Below are 19,548 nucleotides of genomic sequence, written 5' to 3'. Positions count from 1 at the left end.
ACGCACACGCACGCACACACACACACACACACACACACACACACACACATTTCCAAACACTTCCCCTCCCCAGTGTTCTTGCGTTTGAATACACAAAAAAAGAATACAGCATGATGTAGCAAACATATGATTTAAACTATGCTTAAATATGGATTATTGTTCCCGCTTAAATAGCGTAGGTGCTTGAATATGATGATTTCCATGTCATTTTCCAAGGTCCCTGTGCGTTATCAGTGGGCTGATGTGAGCAGGGAGCGCCTCGCATTCACTTCCAGGTGCAGGCTGCTGCGGTCCAGTCACAATTCAACACGAACTGCTTTCGGCCTGATAAATGCGCATGCGCACTACGGCTGACCCCTCCGGTTTCTGCGTGCGGTGCCACGTTAGTAGCGGTAGACACAAAATACCAGCTACTCTCCCAACCTTAAACAAGGAAGAAGACCAAAACTAAGACCACTTCCACAGCTAACCCGTAGCCGAAGGTGTCTGCCGCTCTAGTCTCTCTGCCAAGAACAATACTCGAAGCATATAATGTTGAAGCTTCTGGTCATCTGCACACTGGCTGTGGCCAGCAGAGCCGAAATCGTTGAGGAAGATGACGTCCTGGTACTGAAGAAAAGTAACTTCGAGGAGGCTCTGAAAGCTCACCCCAACATCCTTGTGGAATTCTGTAAGTAACAGCGGCTACTAAATATCTCCAGCTAACGCTAAATGTCTCCTACTCCGACAGACTCACCGGGTGCCCTGCTAGCTAGCTTAATTCAGCCTGGGTTAACGTTAGCATTAAACTTTGACACTTGTAAGAACTTGCTGCTGTTAGCAGCTAGCTAACTGATGTCTGTCTTTAATGTTGCCTCTATGTGCATCTAGTTCACTTAGTTTACAACCAGCTATTTCACCGTATTTAAAACCGAGTAACAATATGAAGGGGCATTGCTTATCACAATGCGTTTTCTCGTTGTCAGTATCTTTCAGCACCGTATATCGTTGTGGACAGTGACTGGATTCTGATGCGGATACATAACTTGGCACAGCGCACTAACAACCAAACTGGTTCCACTCGTTTTTTACTTCTAGACTTACATTTGTTGCAACTTTTGTTTAATTAGATGCTTGCTTTAACTTGGCTATAGCTGAAGGATATACATGGCTAATATAACCGCAACATATTGCATTTGGTATGATCTGCCAGGGCCTGCATTGTCACATTTGCCTTCGGTATAAAGCTGTTAGAACAGTTGAGCAATAACGCTGAAAGTAGCATGAAGTGAAAAGTATTCACTATTTGTAATTCACGAAATACGGGCCTTTTAAGTTTCGATTGCCTGCTGTGGTTTCCTACTATGTGTTTCAGTTCTTGTACAGGTCGGAAGGCTCATTCACTGTCCTCTTCATGCAGTTCTTGACTTATTTTCCATAATAATAATGTGATTGGTTTGCGTGAGCGACTTCTTCATTGCCTGCAGGCCCACCCCGCTATACTTTTGTCAGATTGTTGATCTGCTCACAATTCAGTGAACCAGTGAGAGATGGCCGTGGAGACTCTCCAGTGAGCTCAGGATGGGAGGGATGTAGGTTTTTTTTTTTTTTTTTTTGCCGACGTACTCGTAAACTGGGCGGGACCTCAGTTGGATAGCGGAGCTAGGTTGACGTGTACTTTACAAAAGTTCATCTGTGTGTTAATATTGGTTGGACTGGAACAAGGAAGTGTTGTACTTTGTCAATAATTTAAGGTGATGCAATGCAGGTCATTTTATTTTACGTGTCATTTCTGAATAGGTGATTATCTCTGTGGAGTTTGTGCTTAGACCTTTCACATGCACAATTGGACACCATGGCGTACACATTTAACATGTGAAACCACAGTAGTAATTAAATTATCTTGCATGTTATGGCAGTTTGCTACTTAGCCATCCTGATAGCCTTTTCAAAGAAACAGTTTGGACTTAAACGGAAATTCAAACTTTAAAAAAAGATTGCAAACTAACTTCAATACATTCTTGTCATTAAGCGTACCAGAATGCCACTTAATGAATTGGTCGATAATAGAGTGTATTTATATGAAGTTAAGTTTGTTAAATGTCATGTATCTAGAGCCCAAGCTGACACCCTCTGCTTGTTTTTGACAAGCAGTCCTAAACATAGTCATATTAAAGTTATCATTTTAAGAAGGATATAAGAATCTAATCCTCACATTAAATAAGCTTACTTCATTAAGTTGAGAGATCAATTTATTGTCCTAACTGAATGATTCTAATGCTTGTAGTCTTCAAGTTATTCAGTGTTTTTATGTGGTTCATCATCAGAAAGATCCTTTTTAGTTTGATGATTTTAAGCTCTAAATGTAATTTTCCATTTATTTATTTTCAAACCTGGAGTTTTCCAAAATATGGTATAGGTCAACTTTAATTCATCGTGAAAGATTTGTTTGTGCCAATGATCACCCTTAAGGTCAGGTTTACATTACAACCATCTTTGTGTGCCCCGCTAAACGTCCCCTGACTCCTGCAGATGCCCCATGGTGCGGTCACTGCAAGGCCCTGGTTCCAGAGTACGCCAAGGCCGCCGGCATGCTGAAGGCCGATGGCTCAGTGGTGCGCCTGGGTAAGGTGGACGCCACAGAGGAGACTGAACTGGCCCAGGAGTATGGCGTCCGGGGATACCCCACCATCAAGTTCTTCAAAGGCGGAGAGAAGGAGTCACCCAAAGAGTACTCTGGTGAGCATCATTGTGATTTTCATTTGTGCAGACTTGCTCGCTTGATAATAATGACTGAGAACTTAGAAGCAGTGGAGGGGAAATACATATTTTTTTATACTGCAAACAGGGTCTGTTGATATTTTCTATACTGGTATGTTAGATTGAGATCTAATGACGATCATATAACTTTCTTTAGATTCAGTAAAGCAACCATTTAAAATGAACCAGTCTTTTTCCCACTGTGTACCTTTTTGTTTTCTCTACTCCATTTCACCTTTAATAAATGAGAGATTTATTCAAATAGTGATGTAATCTTGAGTAACTCCTGTCATAAGAGTGAATTTTTTTTTCTTAGTTAATTCTCATGAAAGGGTCCAAAAATGCAAGAAGGAATCTACTCCGACAACTAAAAGCGAGCCCTATTGGCCCCTCTTAGTAATATGATCTGCACAGCAGCATAAACTGAAAGTCAGCCAATCAGCTTTGAGGAACTCTACTTAGAAAAAAATGTTGACTGGGCCCTCCCCACACGTTCCTGTCATGCTGACTGTGAGCCAGCAGAGAGATGTGCAGTTATTCACGTTGCCTCTGCTGGCCTGGGCCAGGCCCGTTTTGGAGGGAGTAGGTTAGGGAAATGACTGCCACAAACCCCACCACTCCAACACTCAATTGCAACCCTGTTGCATCAGTTTCAATTTAACAGTCAGGTTTATTTTAAGTCTACTTTAATTGCAGATAAGTCTGCAACTTATAATTATTTTTATTTTCAAATTTTAATCTGCTTATTTTCTAGATGAATATTTTTTCGTCTATAAAATGATGGAACATTTTTATAAAATGTCCATCAGTGTTTTCAAAGTCCAAGGTTATATTCACTTGAATATAATTTGAAAACATAGAAAAGCAGGAAATAGCCTTGTGTATTTTTTGGCATTAAAAACCATTAACTGTTTGTCCAAATAGTTAAAGATTAATGTTGTTGCTCAACTCAAGGATTATTATTTTTGTTTTGTTCTTGCCGTTTAAATGTTTTCTCTTGAAATTGCACACAACAATAAATGGATGGATGTCTCTTTTCCCGCACCAAGGCAGGTGTTAACTCTCTTAAACATCTGCATTTCCTTAATAAAAAGGATCAGGTTATCTGTTTGGTTTGTTCAAGTGCTTAGATAGATGCAACTTTCTCTCCTTATACGCATAAAGTCGATCAAATCTGCATGTTGACGAGTTTAATGTTTCAAGTTTAGCATTTGACCAGTCTCATGATGTCTGCATACAGAGGTGTTTGAGTTGTTGTGTTGTGTTGCAGCTGGCAGGACGGCTGACGACATCGTGGCCTGGCTGAAGAAGCGCACCGGCCCGGCCGTCGCAACCCTGGCCGGAGTCACAGAGGCAGAGTCTCTGATCGCTGACAGCGAGGTGGCAGTCATCGGATTCTTTAAGGTAAGACTCTGATCTCTTAAAGGTGGGGTAGTTAATTCACTTCAGAAACACTTGTTATATTCCATGGAGTGCTCTTAACATCCCGATGGCAATGAATATATTAAATGCTTTGACAATAAATACATAAAAAAATGTTATCTGTGGAAGCCGTAGTACTGTAAAAAGCACGACCAATCATTTTAGCCGGCCCCGCTAAAGTAACTGGATGGCCTACCTGCCTGTCAGCCTTCCATCTGTGCACAAACTTATCTCGTGCCCTCATTGGTCATGTCCGCGTTCGTGTGTGTTGGAGGAGGGGCTCTGTGAGGAAGAGGCAGATTTTTTTCGTCTGCGTACTTTCAAATTCTAGCACACTCGAGCTGGTTTCTCCATTCTTACCTACCCTACCTTTAAGTTCAGATTTTAAAAATACAATTTCAACTTTATTGATCAATTTTGAAAATACACCAGAAAAAGACCCTTCACCTCAGTGTCCATTAAATGAATTCAAACTGAGGCCATAAAAAAACAAAACAAGTGGCTAATCAGGAATTAAGGTAAAATTGTTGGGATTTTTTACTTTTGCAACATCTAAGTGATTTTGTTTTTTGTGTTTAAGGAAACTAACAAATACTGGCGACATTTTGCTGACATTGGTGGATCAAATATTTAGCTAAAATAATATCTTTTTTTTCTCAAATAAAAGGCTAGATTTCACATTATCATATGTCAATTTGTAAGTTAACCAATACTGGAAAGCATCCCAAAATGTTTGAACCAAAGGAAAAGAACAGAACAGGCATTCTAGTGTTTCAATATCAGAGTTAGAAAAGCGGCATATATTTAAGTCTAACTTGAAACTGCAGATTTAAAAATGTATTGTATACCCACTAGGGCTGAACGATATATCGTGTCATGGCGATATGCGCATTCACATCGCAGGGACGTGCGATTTTCTTAATTTTTTATAATAACTTTTTTTAGGACGTGCGATATTAAGTAGGTAAATTAACTCAAACACTTCATGTTACAATTATTTTGCTGCTTGCTACAAAAGGAAAACTTGCGCGGCTCCCATGTCAGGGGTACTTGAGTGAGTGACATGCAGACTCTGCATGCACCGCAAACCACCAATCACAATCATTCTTGATCAGATCACAGCAGGCCCCGCCCCGCTAGTTTGCAGACCATCAAAACACCGGTAAAAAAATGAGCGAGGCACAGGAGGACAATACCGGCGAGAATGAAGATTGACTTCCAAAAAGAAAAGCAACATCTGCCATCTGGAACTATTTTGGATACAAAAAGGTTCTTCTCTTCTTCACAGATCAACCCCTTATTTGAGGGTAAGCTACATGCATTATCATGACATGTTAGATCATGACTTAAGGAATGATGAGTCAACCAGTTAAGATCCAGACGTCCGTGACTAAAATCCTTCATCCAGTTAAATATAGTTTAAAAAAACTGCAATATATCGCAGGGGAAAAAAATATCGCAATGTCATTTTTTTTCTATATCGTGCAGCCCTAATACCCACACTGTCAGATGATACGGCATCAAGCTTTGATGTACGGCTTTTCCATTTTTTTCTTTTTTACCTATATTTCTAGTATAATCCTTGTCATTAAGCTAAAGAAAAATAGTGCAGTTTAATAAATCTGAATCACTGTGGATAACGTACACAGGGCTTTATCCTAATTGAAGTTTTCCTGTGTCTGTAGGATGTTGAATCTGACGGTGCTAAGGCCTTCGAGAAGGCAGCTGAAGCCACAGACGACGTCCCCTTCGCCTTGGCCGCCAACGATGACATTTTCGCCAAGTTCGAGGTATCCAAGGACAGCGTTGTCCTCTTCAAGAAGGTGAGTTGGCATGGATGGCACAGTACACGTTTACATGGATGCATATGCAAACCTTAGGACAAACTGTTCATACAAGACATATTGTGACAGATTCCTCGGTAGTAAATATTTTACATGTTTACTTGGAGTCATGTTGTAATGCAAATAGGTTAGTGGCCTTGCCTCGCTTGTGTAATCGTTAGCAGACAATCTGCTGGAGACAGCGCAGTGTGTTCGATGGTAATGTGATGCTGTCGACCTCACATTATCCGCTCTCCGTTGCTAATCTCGGCTGCTCTGAGGTGTTTGTTGTGCACCTGCATTTGGGCTTGTTGCTCGCCCCGCTTATGTGGATGACCTCAGCATGTTGAGCTAATGGTGATGAAGGGATAAGAGCTGCATTAGATGATGGTGCGTCTTTAAACCAGCACCAGAGGATGAGTGAATGGCAGCTCAGTCAGGTCCAAATAGGCAATTTTTCCTCCTTTCCATGTTGTAGATCATTGTATTTCCACTATTTTTTACTTTTTAAATCAGAGCTGATGCTACTAATTAACTACAAACATCCCTCAGAAATCCTTTAACTAACCTATCATAACAACAGTATCTCAATCCACGTGTAGATTTGTCAAATTGGGTCAAGGTCCAGTAGGTCCGTCAATAAGAAATTAAGCAACCGGATAAAGGGACGGTGTAATTTACCTTTCAAAATGTCTGGCTCAGAACAGAAAATGACTCGACTTGCGGCGTAATAGCTCTACTTGGAGGCGGTTTAGCACTAGCTGAAACATTTATTTGATGTTGCCATGCTTAAATATGACTACATCTCTTGAGTGTTCTTGCTAGAAGATAACATATTTGGAACTCATAAGCAGCCTCTCTAATGGAGATGTGGACTTAAGGAATTGAAAAGAATAATCAAACAATAATGTGGTGTTTTTTGTTTAACCTTTTCAGTGAGTTTCTGCTCAGTGCAAGCTTCCTTTTTTTTCAATTCTTACCACTCTTAAGGTTGTTTTCCCACATCAGGAAACATCTCTAAATACTCACCGAACGATACCTGCTCTGCACCAAACAGACATAGACAAATAGTAAACATATTGGATCTCGTATCAGCTCTTAGTCAGATATTCCTCCCAGGAGTTGGCAAAATGTGTGTATTTTGCTACTGGATGTTTATTTAATGTCCTATATGAGTGTAGTTCATTTCTAATATTTAGCTAATTGTTTCACAGTTTGATTTGATATATTTAACATTTCTGCTGTATCACAGTTTTTTCTACAATTTTGTAGTATGAAATAATAATTTCCTGCATCTCATTCAACCAATTCTAAATATTTTTAGTGCGTTTCTGCACTCAGACCTTGAGTTAGTGATGATCTTGGGCTCAGACCTCCCCTTGCTGTTGTCTGGCGTCTGATCCACGTTAGTAACTCCAACCCGATCCAAACACCGCTAACGTGTGCTTGTTGCCGACAGATAGAACAACGCTCCTAAAGCAGGGGCTCTGTCTCAATAAACAGCTGGCCTCCGTCACTTGTTTACTGCAGCAGAGTTTGTGGCTTAAGTTTCACGGCCTGGTCTGTTTCCTGAAGGCTGGCAGCACGCCACTGGCCAAATGTCCAGATTTTCAATTGTGTGCCACTGCCAGTAAGAGCTGCTCGGCCACCACTGCTATTCTTACCACTTAATACAAGTCCACTGGGGCTGTTGGCTATGTCACCAGCTGGGGTTTACCAGGGGATTTTAAAGTGGTTTGCCTTGTAAATCTATATCAGGCAGTCTATACAGGCTGATAGTATTTGTATCTTAAGGCGAGACACGGCAGGCAAAAACATCGTTTTTCATGCCCATGTCAATTTTGAGATTTTGTGCTATTTTGATTCAATAAGATGTTTTCTTTCAGGCTTTTGGAAGGAAAACGTACAAAATACACATTTAGGTGTTTATTTTACTATAGTTTGTCTATTTCCGTCGGTAGATTTCTCCTAAATTCACCAAAAGTTAGCAATCTAACGTAACATAAAGTGCCGTGACCGCTGTTTGCTCCATGTCATGAGAGGTACCGTTGGAAAGCTCAGGTTCTCCTGCACAATCTCATCGGATCCAAATATGGTCATTTCCTTTGTATCAGCAACCAATCGTGAAAGTACAAAGGGGTCATCTGACCAAAGAACGGAATCTTATTGGCTGGTGTCAATTTCTGACAACGTGATTCGTTCAGATGCGTCACGTGGTGCGCCATGACACTTCCTTGTTTATATTTGCGCTGAAAATTTAAATCTCAAAATGCCGAAACATCCGCGAAAAAATCGTTCAAAGAGAAGAGGACAACAATTGTCACTTGCACGTAGCAAGGTAGAAGACAAAACAAATGACCCCGAACCTGAAAAACCTTCACTTAGTGCGTCAATGCGCAAGCTGTCACCCAAAGAGCAGGAGGGTTTAGATAGCGCCACACAGCAGTGGCTGATAATACATGTAGCGTGGCTGAATGAACTGCTCAGTGGGTTGATTTGCCCAAATTGCGCAGGGACAGGGCTCAAAGTTAACATCGATCCGCAAAACCATGGTTTCTGTAGCAGCTTAATTTTAGAGTGCAGTCTGTGTGATGGTGGGTACCGCAAAAGTGTGTACACATCTACACGTCTTCAAGACGAAACCAGGAAGGATGTTGCTTTTGATGTGAATGTGAGAATGGTGCTCTTAGCGCACGAGTTAGGCTTGGGCTATGCAGCTCTGAAGAAAATAAGCAAAGTGTTGGGGATTCCTGCACTTCATCTCAAAACCTATCAGAGACATGACAAGAGAGTGACAGGTATAGAAACAGGATTGAGACCAAGAAAACTTGAACTATTGAATTCAGAGTATAACTTATCAGGACATTCAGTTGACTTATTTTTTTCTCTTATTAGTGGCAGAAATAGAGAGAGGCCTGGAGTCACTTCACAGGACAAGGGAGCAGGTCAGGCAGGCTTATGCAGATGTGGACCCAGATGTTGCAGAGTTGCTGAGGGAGGATGCAGAGGCAGTTATAAACATCAGCGTGTCATTTGATGGCACATGGCAAAAGCGAGGCTTCACATCCCATTATGGGATCGGTGTGTGCATTGACATCCTTACTGGATTGGTGATAGAGTATGAAATCCTATCATCCTATTGCCATGCTTGTGCTCTAAAGGGAAATGCCAAGCAAGAGCAAAAGATTACAGAAGAGGAGTATGACAGTTGGCGACAGACACATAGTGATTGTGCAAGAAACTTTGCAGGGTCAAGCAAGGCAATGGAGCAGGAGTCAGCCAAGAGGATGTGGGCCAGGTCTGTGAATCGCCACCAGGTGCGGTACACAGAGATGTTGTCAGATGGGGATAGCGCAGCATTTAGGGAGGTGGTTGCACTGAACCCATACCCTGGGCATGAAGTGGTGAAATTAGAGTGCATTAATCATGCCCACAAGCGAATGGGTACAGCACTCAGAAAAATGAGTTCACAGAAAAAGTTAGGAGGGAAGGGTGTAGGGAAGCTGACTGCAAAGAAATGCAAAACTTTGCAAAATTATTACAGGGGGCCAATTCTCAACAACCAGGGTTCAATCAATAAAATGAAGGGAGAAATATGAGCAGGTCTCCTCCACGGCATGTCTACTGATGACAGCCCCTTACACACCAGGTGCAATCCCTCCTGGTGTTGGTATAGGAAAGCAGAGGATAATGGGGAAACACCTGGTAGCCACAAAGAACATGCTGGAAACTTTTTAAAGCGAGAGGTGGGGGAGAAGCTTATCCCTGTGTACCACCGCATGTCAAGTGACAGCCTGCTCCAGAGAATGCAGCATGGAGGTACTCAAAATGCCAATGAGTGCCTCAACTCTGTGATATGGGCGCGGTGTCCAAAAACGGTCTTTGTGGGGAAAAGCAGGGTTGAGGCAGCTGCAAGTATGGCCATCTCAACCTTTAATGAAGGTGCCTCTGCCATGCTGGCTGTTATGGAGAAGTTGTGGCTCCAGAGCACAGCTGTTACTGTCAGCGCAATGAGACAAAGTGATTTGCTGAGAATTTCAAAAGCTGAGGCCATTACATCTGCTAGTTTGAAATATAGGCGCAAGAGTCTAAGCACAGCAAAAAAGGTGAAAAGACATCAGCAGGAGATGCAGGAGGGGCCTACTTATGGAGCAGGCATGGACTAGGGTGGCAGTTCTGCAGTGCGTGTGTTACTGTGGTAGTAGTGTGTGTGTGTGTTACTGTGGTTTTGTTCATCAGGTACATACTGTGTTACTCAGTTTTCAGTTGTATTGTGTTTTATATGTTCTATATTGTTGTTGTTGTAAGTATTAGATTAGATATTGTGTCTGAAAATAGTGTCTTCCAATAAAAAAAATATGGAATTTGACAATACATATCTTTAAAGGTCGTTTTCTCAAAATGAGTTTTTTCTCCTACTCTCAGCACAAAATGTCCACTTCAGTAGCACGTAGACACACCAAACCTTCCAGTTATATTCCTATCCATATTCTGAAGGCTTTTACAGAAGGGTTTGTTCATTTATCATTCATAGCCTGAATTATATAACATTTTATACCTAAAAACATGGCGAAAATTGATATTTTAGGGCTGTTGACAGTATTTTCTGATTTATTTAGTGATAAAAAGAGATATAAAAAATCCCTTCTGTAAAAGCCTTCAATTCTAATATGACAACAAAATGAAACAAGAATTTTGAACCTGGCTTTATCCAATAAAAAAAATGTGTTTCCTGAAATGTGTTAAAATATGTGCATATTTAATGAGATTATGGCTAATTTGCATATTTAAACATGCTATTTCTGAAAACTTGTAATACAAAAAACAATTGCCTTATTGTAAGTAATTAACTGGAGAAATTTCTAGCTGATATCTTTAAGTTAAAAAAATTACCCTATTCACCTGTAGTGTCTCGCCTTAATGTTTCCATGTTTCCTTTGCAGTTTGATGAAGGGCGAAACACCTTTGACGGAGAGCTGACCAAAGAAGACCTCCTGGCTTTCGTTAAGTCCAACCAGCTGCCTCTGGTCATCGAGTTCACCGAGCAGGTAATGAGCCATGCACATCAGCGGGACCACTATTATCTCTTTTCCCAACTCACACCACTGTCTGTAACAAGTACAAGCGTCATTCTTAGATGTCAAACTTGTGTATTTGTGTTTTCTGCAGACCGCCCCGAAAATCTTCGGTGGAGAAATCAAGTCCCACATCCTCATGTTCCTGCCCAAAACTGCTAAAGACTTTGACGACAAAATGGACGAATTTAAGAAAGCCGCAGAGGGATTCAAGGGCAAGGTGTGTGAACCGTCTCAAAAGTGCCTTCCAAATGTGACCTACATTCAGTATTGAATCTTACACTTTGCTCAGATAGGATGTTTTGAATGACCACTTCCGTCTCGCCCTCCCAGATCCTGTTCATCTTCATCGACAGCGACGTGGACGACAACCAGCGCATCCTGGAGTTCTTCGGCCTGAAGAAAGAGGAGTGCCCCGCCATCCGCCTCATCACTCTGGAGGACGAGATGACCAAGTACAAGCCCGAGAGTGAGGCCATCACAGCAGAGAGCATCATCGGCTTCTGCAAACTGTTCGCTGAGGGCAAACTCAAGGTGAGAGGAGGACTGGTTAGTGATGGCAGCACATGTATGTCATGGAGAAACGTGATTTTAATATTGAGGTATTTCTCCTCCCCCAGCCCCACCTCATGAGTCAGGACATCCCTGAAGACTGGGACAAAACCCCAGTCAAGATTTTGGTGGGAAAGAACTTTGAGGAGATCGTCTTCCATCCCTCCAAGAACGTCTTTGTGGAGTTCTGTAAGAGCCTCTTTTTTCCCTTGAATTGTCATAACTTGCTGTTGTGAAGGTGTCCACCTGACTAGAGGGGCATTTTGCAGTCAAAGCTCTGCTGCTCAGTTGGTGGGAGACTTTGTTTTCCCTTTATTACTTTCCCCCCGTGCTAAGCCCCTTCCAAATACCAAGCCTTGATGCCCACTCACCCTCACAGCCCACCCTCTGACTTGGTTACCAGACCCTTAAAAAAAAGCTTATACAGTGATCCACATCTAAAGGTGCACTATTTTTGGAGGAATTTTCCATCGCTGGCTATTTAAATACAGATTGTAGTAATGCTCGGTGGGGTATTTCCTGAGAGCAAATGGAATGGGGTGGGGGGGGGGGGATTTCCTGGCCAGGCTAAGGGGAACAGGGTCATGAATCTGAGGCTGCATGCATCAACTCACCACAGCATAAAGGAACATTTCAACATGTTCAAATCCACGTTTCCCTTTTATCTGTAGTGTTGTCTATTACTCTGGATAGTTTGGGTTTGAGTGTCAGTGTTGGGGCTAAAGGCAATAGAGGTGTGTTCCTTGTCTGAAATATACTGGAACTACATGGCATTCTGCTTGTTGTCCTCAAAGCACCATAACAAAAATTAAAAAAACTCAACAGCATTGCCTCTTCCTGACCCGGGAGACAATCCACAGACCTTGTTGTGAGCAATTTCGTGTAAAACCCATGTTCTTTTTCAGAGGATTGAGATTTAAGAACAATAATGTTGTCCTCCTCGCCTGATCAGCAACATTAGCGGACAACGTGAGGTCACAGAAGATGCATGCTTTCTTCCTTACTGTGAAAATAGAAAAACAGTTCCTACATAAAACGGCTCACAGCAAGGTCTGATCACCACCAGCTATGCCCCATTTAGTTCTGTTAAATTATGGATGAAATGAAACAATCTGAATGTGTTTTACTACCAAGTAGCTTTACACTTACCAGGAATTTGCTTTGGTATAAATGTTGCATGCAAAGACACAGATAGAAGAATATGTGGTAAAACAAAAAACATTTACTCATAATATAATAAATGGAGAAACTGAGTACAGTAACATATAATGAAATATGACAAATACTATATTCAAAGTGGAAAGCTGTGCAGATTTAAACAGAGGTAGTGTTTTTTTCTGGGATGGATAATAAGAGGCTGTAATGAAATATCACATGATATGTTTAATTCTCATCAGTGAACAAGCCTGTGTCCAGTATATTTAGTCTGTTATTAACTCTAAATGACTTTTCCAGATGCACCTTGGTGTGGACACTGCAAACAGCTGACTCCCATCTGGGAGAAGCTGGGAGAGAAGTTTATGGACAGCGCTGACATCGTCGTGGCTAAGATGGACTCCACAGCCAATGAGATCGAGACGGTCAAGGTCCACAGTTTCCCCACCCTCAAATTCTTCCCCGCAGGAGACGAGCGCAAGGTGAGCGTTTCCCACCAACATTAGATATTCTGAAATACAATATCTTTTGGCATCATCTCGCTCATCTTCAGGATCTCCTGTACATAAACCGTGGCCGGATTGGCTTGTCACTAGCGCCTCTTGATTTGGCAGCATGTTTAGAATCTGAGATCGCTGGCCGCGTGAGTTTCTGCACGATTATGTTGCTGTTTGGTTCTTAAAGATTCCTACCTGATGACTTCACTCTCTGCTCAGCCTGCACCTGCCTCTCACCATGCCAACTGTCAGTTTAGCCATCTGAAATGAGTGTTTTATCGTTGGGTCACCCCAAGCTCATGATCCTTCTTAGAAGAAACCAACATAAGACTCAAGAGCAGGAGCCATGAATAGCTGTGTGGCAGGCCGGTCATTATTGTCATGAAATGCAAGCATAGACAATAGTTGATCAGTTCAGAGGTCGTTTGAGTGCCACTTTTGAGAAACCGGAAGCATTGCCACATTTTATGAGTGGCCAAGACCCTGTTTACACTTACTTTTTTATTAAAGCTGTCACACTGTGATCGGTTTACCCAAGATTTATATTTAAAGCGTCATCAAGACACAAAACATTCAAATCCCTCGGGGGTGGTCTGAGATGCATTTCACCACGTATATTTTGTAGTGTAACAACGCTAATATAGACCTAAAGGGAAAATGTGACAGATGTTCCTTCTTTTTTTTTTATCACCAGTTGGTTTTCAAATTGTGTAAGCTTGCTTTGTCTCAAATGTTCAAACTGTCCTTCGAGAGGTACTATGAGTTCGTCGAACAATTGGACCAGCCTGCATCACAACAAGGACTAGTCCCAGCCTGTATTATTTTCATTTCTTCCAATTTCATTCCCTGAAACACAAGTTAAAAACAACACATTTGGTCTTTGCAAATGGAAATAATCATGAGTTTTATTGGTTTATATGGATCTGCTCCAAAGTGTTGCGTTTTTCTTTTTGGAACAGATGCACTCGTGTTTGCATCTTCTAGACTTTTTGCTTGGGCTCAAGTCAAAACACAATCTTTGACGTTTTACCAAAAATCATGTCTGGTCAACAGGTGATCGATTACAACGGGGAGAGAACACTGGAGGGCTTCAGTAAGTTCCTGGAGAGCGGTGGTAAAGATGGTGGCGCCCCCGCAGGAGACGACGATGACGATATGGATGCAGAGGTAAGATCAACAGAGACCTCAACCACTGATCCCAAATCCTGATCAAAGCCGTCTGATGACTGAACATCTGTTCAGATCATCTTTACGTCTTTTCCACACAAATGTATGCAGTCAGTGTTCTGTAGGGCTGTTTACATGTATCTTAGTACACAAACAAACACAGCTATTCTGATACCAAACACCAGTGGGGATTTATCCATATTGAAGAGGTGCTCCATTAGTGAGGAAACTGGAGATAGTTGTGACTAAAACAAGAGCAACAGCTGCTGCTGGATCCATCTGTTCATAGGCTGGTTGTTCCCATCCATTGTTTCACGACTAATCAGTGTTGAGGGAATGGCTTTATGCTACAGTTGCATTGTTTAAAATAAAGCCTAATGTTTTCAACACAATATATTCAATACTTAAACCTTGTCAGAAAGTAATCACTTAAGATGTGGATATAAAATAATGCCAACAATGGCAGCCAACCTAAACTATTTCAAGGAGAGACTCTGTTGTATTATTATGTTTTTATTTTTGCATTACTATTCATTGTGTTTTTAAAATCTGTATTTCTGCACATCTGATTATTAGGCTGCTTTATACTGCTTTTACCCTCTCTGCATAGGATTGTTTTTCACTCATGTTTTCATTTCCAATAACTCTAGAGCAGGGATGGGCAAATGGCGGCCCGGGGGCCCCCCACCAACTCTTTTTGCGGTCCTCAGATTAATTTATAAACAACGTAATTAATAAGGGTTAGGTTTTTTTTTTTACTTGTAGTACTGATACCGTCCACTAGACTCCAAGTTACATCGTGAGCTGCGTACATGATTTCGTTAGATTATTTTGCGGTATTTAGCTGCCTGACGCGTTTGTGTGTATTGTGTTTGTTTCCCGGGGAAACACTCACAAGAAACACTGGCTGTTGTTATGCCTGCTGTGACGTTAAGTTACCGCTTGTAATTATGCCGTTACCAGCTTAAAAGTTGTTTTTATCATCTGAATTTGGCGAAACAAGTTTAATATTATAAAAACCAAGACTTTGTTTATTTGAAATCAGATGAAAACAAACTGTCACGGACCCTGCCGTGTTATCTATGATTACGATACGCTTTTCATTTGGGTTGACATTCCCCTCATTGTGGAATAAGGGGAATGCAGAGACAGGCTCCAAGTGTCTTAGGTTCAAGTTAGACAACTAATGTCTGGGTTAGTGTTCATGACTTCATGTTTGTCATACTAATGGTTAATCTCAACGCACACACATTTTCCGTGCTTTCCAATAGTTTAAAATAGTTTTATTCCACTGTTAAATAACCTGTTCAATACAAAAATGCCACTTGTTAATAATTACATACAATACATGGAATTTGTGTGTGTGTGTTCCAAGTGAATCTGCGGCCCCCATGTGGCCAGTACATAAATGATGTGGCTCCCACCACCATCCAAGTTGCCCATCCCTCCTCTAGAGCAAAGGTCTACATTTATTGAGAAAAGATATAGATAATCATTTTGACAATTCAAAACATGCTTTTCATCCAAGCAAATCTTCAATCAATATTGTTTGGCTTTTAGTCTTTTCAAAAACATTTTCACTCATACACTCTCCTACTTGCTGCACAGAGGACTATCAGCAATCCAACTGCACCATGAATTACATTTATAGAAGTATAATTTAAAGAAGTCTTACACCATTTAGAATAAATCCCTTTTTAATTTTCTTTACGTTGTAGAAGTGAAAGAAAATAATTGTACTTATTAAATTCAAATTGAGGATTTTGTTTCAGAATGACATCTCCCTTTTATGGTGTCATCCTAAAATATGACACAAATATGGGAACACTGGTGCTTTTATTTGTATTAATATGCCTTGTATTTTTTTTCTTCTAATATGGTGTAACTGTCATGTAATGTATTTTGGTTGACAAAATATTGACACTGACATTTTTGAAAATCATCAGGAATAGGGACATGATTGAGGGTAAAGAATAGAAGGGAATGTAGTGACAACACTGATGCCATAGTTTAATATCTGTATGATAAAAATGTATAGCTCGGCCACGGCGCTCGCTGTAGAGAAGACCTGAATGCTTCCGTCTTAACAACCCTCTGCTCGTCCACTCCAGGATTTAGATGATGTGGACGAAGGACAGGACATGGACTCTGATGGCGAGGACGACGACGGTCACGACGAGTTGTAAGAGCTGGCAGAGGAGAGAGAGGAGACGAGTCCCGCCCCTACCCTCCGATCATCACCACCATCACCTCCTTGTGGCCCTCCCCTCCCCTGTGAACATTAATACTTCCCCTTTAACTTCCTCTCAGTCATCCATCAGTGGCGTGGCAGGGCTTCTTTTTTTTTTTGCCAGCCACATCTCCAACCTCACAACATCTGGCCAGACTCATCTTGTCCCACCGAGGGAGGGAGGGAGGGGGGGGGGGGGGACTCTGTGGAAGAGCGCAGCACCTCCGTGGGAGACCTCAATGCCTTCTGCTCCACATCAGCTGTTTGCCTTGTATATTTAAACCAAATGTAAAAACGGCATTGAGATCCAGTTTTCATAATGTTTACTTTTCTCCTGTTGAATTTGATCCCCTCCTCCCTTCAGAAAAACTAAAGAAAAAAGAAAAGCCTTGCCAAGTTCAGTGTACGTATGAACTTGATTCATGTTGTAACCTGTATTTGTAGGTAAGGGGGGGGGGGGGGGGGGGGGGGCTGCTGATGTTCTTTCCCCCTGAGGGAAGCCCAGAGTTTTATGTGGAGGTTTTGTAAGGACTCTCAGGGGACAAGGGGCCATCCTGTAAAATGTTTTTATTTTTGCAACATCTTAAAATACACCCCTCACAGCTAATCTAGTGTAGCTAACCCCCCCCCATCTGTAGCGGAGACCAATCGTTTTCTTTCTTTAGGTGGAGGGGTGAGTCTACTTTTCATTTCATTCCTTTATAATCCCTCGGTTCAGTCTCCTCATATCCGCTACTGACTCTTTTTCTAAAAAAGTTAACTTTGGGGGAAAAAAAACCCTTTTTTATTTAATTGCGTTCACTTTGAGGTTTTTTATTAATTTAGGATTTGTCATTGTTAACGATGTGCCCAGCTGTTGGGGCAGAGTTGGCCCCCCAGACACGCTCTCAGACCTAAGATGGTTTCTGGAGCCCGTTGTGACGGGTCGCACTGCATTCATGCCTGATCAGAGATTCACTGTGGTTACTATGGTTACTAAAGCAGACAGATATTGGGAGTTAACTGTTCAGATAGGTCTGAGAGAAGTGTCTGTATCTGAGGTGGGAGCGAACAAGTGCACAGCCCCAGCCCTCACCCATTATGTACCGCCTTTTGGCTCCACCCGACACCCTTGTTGCTGCCGTGTGTGTCTTTGAGAGGGAGAGAAAGAGAGAATGCTGTGTGAATGGTGTATAAAGTGCAAGCTGAATGACTAGTTCATGTTTTCTGGTTGTCCATGAACCGAGAGTGATTGACTGCGTGTGTGTTGTGAGGCAGAAGGGGGGGGCTTGAGTAAAGGTGATGGGATCAACAGCTACAGCGGTGGGGGAACTTAAAACATTCCATCATGTCCAAATTGATGTGGAAAAACGTGAAATGGTGGCCAATAAAAAAAAATTAGGAAAAAAAACAATTGTCGTTTTTTTTTTTTATTCATGAACCTTGCAAGGGAAAATGACATTACAATCAATGGCTGTTATATAATCTTTAACCCCAATGGATGGATGATTTCACAATAAAAGGGGACAAGCTGTGTACCGTGCAACATTACTTTAACATCTGAACAGAATACATACAGGGCATAAACTTCTGCTTGTTTGTTAATCACAAAATGGCCTTTATAATGACACTTATAGAACATTGTTTGATGGATGAATAGTCCAAACCCAAAATAGTTAACTATTGTTGGGGCAAAGAAAAGTAGTAAATGTGAACCATGCAATCACTGAGGTTTCACTATCACTTGACAATATTTGTCCAGCCTGGAACTCAACACATTTTAAAATATATAATTGTATTTAAGAATCCCACACACTAACTTTCATTTAGAGCCATCATCAGATACAAAAAGTGTAATTTGTTTCTATACTTTGACTTGTGTAACATTGGAATCATCTCCCCATCATTCTGAGCTGTGCTTGATGTGTAGTGCTAATCATGCCAGACTAAGATGAACATGGTAAACATACGAACTGTATGTTAATATTGAAATAAGAAAAGTGTCTCGCACTTTGAATACAATTTTATAATTGGAAATCTACTTCCAGGGAGCAGCACCTCATCACAGCCCTTGGTGTCTCACTTGTTTTTTGTATTTTAAAGGAGCCATATTATGCTCAATTTTCCAGTTGATATTAGTATTTTTTAGAGGAAAATCACGAGTTGACAGATATGATTTGATAATCCTAATAAACAGGATTTTGAAATATATTATAATGCTATCAAAATTATCAAAAATAATGTAGTGCAGGGCAATTTCAAAACGTTCTCAGTATTAAACACTGATAAACTTAACTTAGGCTTTTCATTAAATCCACTAGAATTTGAGTTATTACTAGTTATAGGGTGCATAACGTCTTCGGCTGCCCATTAAATTCCATTGTAATCCCTGGATACAGTAAAGACTCCATCTACATTTGAAAATTCTTATTATAACACACCTACATCCACACTTCTAAACATATTATGATGACATGCAAAGAGTCATAATGTGGTGTAATGTATAACTAGCCTATAATTTAACTCATGTACTCTACTTTAGTACACTTTTGAGGGATTTGTCCTTGAGAAGCAATATAAAAAAGTATAATATATTGGGCCTACTTTAGATTAAACTATGTAAAACACTGCGCTAGCCAATAGAAGCGTAAGTGTTACATAGTGATGTCATGTTACAGAATTAAACAGAAGTCCAATGGAGGTGTTTCAGGCGAGGGGTGGGGGAGTCTGGGAGATAAACTCCCTCTTGTGCAGGCACGTGCACACATAGACATCAAAGTGGGCTTGAGCCCCTGCCCTTCTTCTTCCTCAACAGAAAGTGCCCTTTTTATGGGGTGCTTTTTTTTTTTCTCCAATAAATGAACATATATATATATATCTACTGCTGTTTACGCACAGCTTCCCTTTCC

General features: G+C 41.2%; 1 protein-coding gene across 1 annotated transcript; it reads left to right on the top strand.

Moving 5' to 3' along the window:
* Positions 1 to 335: 335 nt before the first annotated feature.
* On the top strand, positions 336 to 18,175 carry p4hb (prolyl 4-hydroxylase, beta polypeptide). The gene is made up of 11 exons (XM_079656094.1): positions 336 to 670; positions 2,512 to 2,718; positions 4,010 to 4,143; positions 5,847 to 5,984; positions 10,928 to 11,032; positions 11,154 to 11,279; positions 11,393 to 11,593; positions 11,680 to 11,800; positions 13,067 to 13,248; positions 14,317 to 14,430; positions 16,542 to 18,175. Exons 1-11 carry the CDS (start codon positions 532 to 534, stop codon positions 16,614 to 16,616), a joined length of 1,542 nt encoding a protein of 513 aa, XP_079512220.1. The 5' UTR covers positions 336 to 531; the 3' UTR covers positions 16,617 to 18,175.
* The last annotated feature ends 1,373 nt before the right edge of the window (positions 18,176 to 19,548 follow it).

This window comes from Notothenia rossii (genome assembly GCF_949606895.1).
Source record: "Notothenia rossii genome assembly, chromosome: 1".
In the NCBI taxonomy this organism is placed as follows: Eukaryota; Metazoa; Chordata; class Actinopteri; order Perciformes; family Nototheniidae; genus Notothenia; species Notothenia rossii.
Note: the sequence above shows the minus strand (reverse complement) of the source record. Positions and strands in the feature narration are given on the sequence as shown.